The 4,409-nt window shown below is 48.1% G+C and overlaps 2 protein-coding genes across 11 annotated transcripts in view; one reads left to right on the top strand and one right to left on the bottom strand.

Moving 5' to 3' along the window:
* Positions 1 to 4,409, bottom strand: part of LOC140418697 (uncharacterized) — a 42,465-nt gene that overhangs the window by 34,816 nt on the left and 3,240 nt on the right. For 3 of the 10 annotated variants that reach the window (XR_011945250.1, XM_072502261.1, XM_072502260.1), the window contains exon 1: positions 77 to 838. The exons of 2 other annotated variants lie outside the window; for them this stretch is intronic. The gene's annotated coding sequence lies outside the window, so the exon portion shown is untranslated. 5 more of the 10 variants (XR_011945246.1, XR_011945247.1, XM_072502266.1 and 2 more) reach the window with 5 other exon arrangements.
* LOC140422821 (uncharacterized) overlaps positions 940 to 4,409 on the top strand; it is a 44,671-nt gene continuing 41,201 nt past the window's right edge. The window contains 2 exon segments of the mRNA XM_072507724.1: positions 940 to 1,188; positions 2,294 to 3,507. Of these exon segments, the coding sequence (XP_072363825.1) occupies positions 2,401 to 3,507 (1,107 nt within the window). The 5' untranslated portion in view covers positions 940 to 1,188; positions 2,294 to 2,400.

Raw genomic sequence — 4,409 nt, 5'->3', positions numbered from 1 at the left:
CCCTCTCTGCTGTCTGTTGTTTAGCCAATCCTCAATCCAAACTAATATATTACCTCTCAACACCGTGGGATCTTACCTTGTTTATTATCTTTTATATGACACCATATCAAATGTATTCTGGAAGTCCAAATACATCTACAGGACCTCCATTATCCACTTGGCTTGTTACATCTTCCAAGAGCTCACAACAAATTTGTCAAACACGATTTACCCTTCACAAAACCACTGATGGATTGCGGTTTGACTTTCCAAATGTCCAGTTACTACTTCCTCAATAATGGATTCCATTCCCAACAGGCTTTAAACTTACTGGTTTCCTACTTTCTGCCTTTTTGACCCGGAGGGGTTACATTAGACTTTTCCTCTAATGCAGTGACATTGTCACTGGGTCAGTGTCTCCCTCCTGGTCTCTGTGAGGTTGTTTGTGGAGAGAAGCCGGAAGTGGCGGACAGTGAGAGTGGAGAATGTTCATTGTTTCACATTCAGCTCTGGGGCCCCACTGGGGTTGGTAAACCCCGCCCCCGACACTGACCCCTCACCTGACACCTCACAATGCGCGGGGTGATTGACGGCAGCTCCAGGCCAATGAGAAGAGAGGGGGCGGAACCAGGGGACCGAGCAGGAGCGGCTGGTCCTCCAACCAATCGGAGCGAATGAGGAGGCGGGACTGGGCTGAGTGAAGCATGCGCAGTGTCATTAATGGCGATGTGAAGAAGGTTCTTTCTCGGATTCGCAATCCATAAAGGTGGGAATAGCGGGACGGAGGGATCAGCCCGGTCGTTACACACGGTTCGTAAACATGTTATAGAAACAGGAAACCAGAAAAAAAAACTTCCGGTACCCGGTGACCTGAGCGGTGGCTGCAGGTTTGTCACAGACAGAACTAACCGGCCGCCATCTTGTTTGCGTGTTCCCAGAAATCCGCATGCGCACAAGCCTTTTTAATTGGTTACTCGCAGCAGTCAAATGATAAAAGGCCAGTAATGGGAGAGAGGTTAAAATATGGAATGCTATAGTGGCTGGAATTAAATGAGTGCAGAGATCTCAAAGGGGTGTGGAGGAGATTACAGAGATCAGGATGATCACAATTAGAGGAAAAGAAGAATGGGAAATTTCAACTTTCGGTGCTTCTTAAAAGGAATCGTTTGTAGATCAGTGAGCACAGGGGATGGATAAACAAGACTTGTTGTGAGTAAGCACATGGGTAGCAGAGTTTTGGATGGGATGGAGGGGTTGTTGGAGGCCGGCTGGGAGTGTGTTAGAATAATTTGGCCGAGAGATACCAAAGGAATGAATGATAATTTCTGCAGCAGATAAGAATACACTAAGGCGGAGTCAGGCTGTGTTACTGAGGTGGAAATAGGTGATCTTGGTGGTGATGTGGATATGTGTTTGGAACCTCATCAGGTGTCACATATTTCACCAGCGTTGTGAACAGACTGCTTCAGCCGTACACATTTGACAGGGATGGAGTTGGTGGCAAGGGAGTGGAGTTTGTCGAGGGGATGAAGAGAATGGGTTTAGTCTTCTCAATATTTAAATAGTGGAAATTTATGCTCCTCCAGTACTGGATGTCAGACAAGTTCGGATGGTGTGTGTCTTGGAGTGAAACTTGCAGGTGATGGTTTTCTCATACATCTGCTGTCCTGGTCCATCCAGGTGGTGCAGGTTAAGGGTTTAGGAGATTTTGTCAAATTGTGATTCAGTTGTCGGTTGAGAAAATGTCTCTCCATTGCTCCTGTCACTCCCACTCCCTTCTCTCTCTCTCTCTCTTTCTCGCATCATTTCTGTCTCTGTCTCTCCACCACGACTCACTCTCTTTTTCTCTCCCTTTCTGTCTTTCTTGTCACATGGAATTCCCTCGCCCAGAGGATTGTGGATGATCCACCATTGAATATATTTAAGGTTAAGATGGTGAGATTTTTGGTCTCTCAGGAAGTCAAGGAGATGGGGAGCTGGCGGGAAAGGGGAAGGAAGACCAAGATCAGCCACAATCGTGTTCAATGGCAGAACAGGTTTGACGGGCCGAATGGTCTACTGCTGCTCCTGTTTCTTGTATTCTTGCAGAGGCCCAAGTCTTGTGTGGGCTCAGACTGGGTGGCAGGTTGCCTTCCCTGCAATACATTAGTGAACCAGTTGGGTTTCATAACAATCCAGCAGTTTTCATGGTCACTTTTTCCCAGTGCCGGCCCCACAAATGACCAGATTCATGCAGCTCAATTTCACAACCTGCCTTTGTGTTTTTGTGGGTTGTCTCTCACTTCCATATTTCTGTTTTAAATCAATTTGACAGAGTGTTACAAGGGGAAGATTTGCATTCAGGAAACTCAAGCCAAACATCACATCAGGATCTGAGAATCGCACATTTTGTTGTAACGTGAATATCGGTGAATTTTGAACATGGAAGGCAAAAGCTCCGTTAACAGTGAGGAGAAACCATGGGAATGTGAGGAGGGATTCAGATCCACATCTCAACTGGAAATTCATCATCCAAGACACTCTGTGGAGAGGCCATTCACTTGCTCTGATTGTGGGAAGAGATTCTCTCGATCAACCAGCCTGCTGCAACACCAGCGAGTGCACACCGGGGAGAAACCATTCAACTGCTCCCTCTGTGGGAAGGGATTCACTCAGTCGTCCAACCTGCTGAGACACCAGCTAGTTCACACTGGGAAGAGACCATTCATCTGCTCAGAGTGTGGGAAGGGATTCAGTCGGTCATCTGACTTGATGACGCACCAGCGGGTTCACACGGACGAGAGACCATTTAAATGTCCAGACTGTGGGAAGTGCTATAAAAGTTCCCGGGACCTGATACTCCATCAACGTGCTCACACCAACGAGCGACCGTTCAGATGCTCTCACTGTGGGACTGGGTTCAAGCAGTCATCTCAACTCCGTGAACACCAACGCACTCACACTGGGGAGAGGCCTTTCACCTGCTCCGCGTGCGGCAGTGGGTTCAGTAGGTCATCAAACCTGCGGACACACCAGCGCACTCACACTGGGGAGAGACCTTACACCTGCTCTGAGTGTGGGAAGGGATTCACTCAGTTATCCACTCTGCTGAATCACCAGAGTGTTCACAATGAGAAGAGACCATTTAAATGCCCAGACTGCAGGAAGTGCTACAAAAGTTCCCGGGAACTGCTCCACCATCAACGTGTTCACACTGATGAGAAACCTTTTAAATGCCAAGACTGTGAGAAGTGCTTTAAAAGTTCCGGGGAACTGATGCGTCATCAACGTATTCACACTGACGAGAAACCTTTCAGGTGCTCTTACTGCGGAACTGGGTTCAAGACATCATCTGACCTCACTGTACACCAGCGGACTCACACTGGGGAAAGACCGTTCACCTGCTCCCAGTGTAGGAAGACATTCACTCAGTCATCCAGCCTGCTGGCACATCAGCGAGTTCACACTAGGGAGAGGCCATACACCTGCCCCAAGTGTATGAAGAGATTCACACAGTCATCAAACCTGATGAGACACCAGCGAATTCACAAGTAATTACAGTGAGTGGACAATCTGATCAGCTGCTCTGCTGCTTCCCTCCCTTCCACTAGCTCCACTGGGCCAAACTGTCTCTAAAAATCCCCCTTGTCTGAGTGTGAACTCGGATCTATCTCCGGTTTCTCTCCGATCTCCTGTCATGTCCTGTTCAATCTCATCTTGATTACGAGACCTGCCTTCTGCTCCCTTGACCCAATTCTCACTAAACCGCTGACCATCCAACTTCCCCACATTAACTGATATCGTTAACAGTTCTCTCTCTCTTCTGGCTTTGGCCCTCTCACTTTTAAATACACTATCTTCACCTTTCCTGAGAAAACAACCTTTGACCCTAACTTCCTGCAAAGTACCACCCCATCTCCAAACTCCCTTTCCTCTCCAACATGGTGTCCCCCAAGGATCTATCCTTGGCCCCTCCTATTTCCCATCGACATGATGGCACTAGAATCCATAGAATCCCTAAAGTGCAGAAGGAGGCCATTTGGCCGCTCAGGATTGCACTATACGCCTGAAAGAGCGCGCTAGCTAGGCCCATAACCTCACCCTATCCCCATAACACCACCTAACCTGCACATCTTTGGACTGTGGCAGCACCCGGAGGAAACCCACACAGATTTGGGGAGAATGCGCAAACTCCATACTGACAGTCATCCAAGGCCAGATTCAAACCTGGTCCCTGGTGCTGTGAGGCAGCAATGCTATCCACTGTCCCACCGTCCAAAAGTACCATGTTAGTTTTCACATGGACACTGACAACACCAAGCCCTACCTCACCACCACCCCTCTCCATTCCTCCACTGATACTAAATTATCAAACTGTTTATCCCACATCCACTGGATGAGCAGAAATTTCCTCCAATTAAAATTTGGGAAGATCAAAGCCGTTATCTCCA

This window comes from Scyliorhinus torazame, chromosome 5, assembly GCF_047496885.1.
Source record: "Scyliorhinus torazame isolate Kashiwa2021f chromosome 5, sScyTor2.1, whole genome shotgun sequence".
In the NCBI taxonomy this organism is placed as follows: domain Eukaryota; kingdom Metazoa; phylum Chordata; class Chondrichthyes; order Carcharhiniformes; family Scyliorhinidae; genus Scyliorhinus; species Scyliorhinus torazame.
This window is presented reverse-complemented; position numbering and strand designations above follow the sequence as displayed.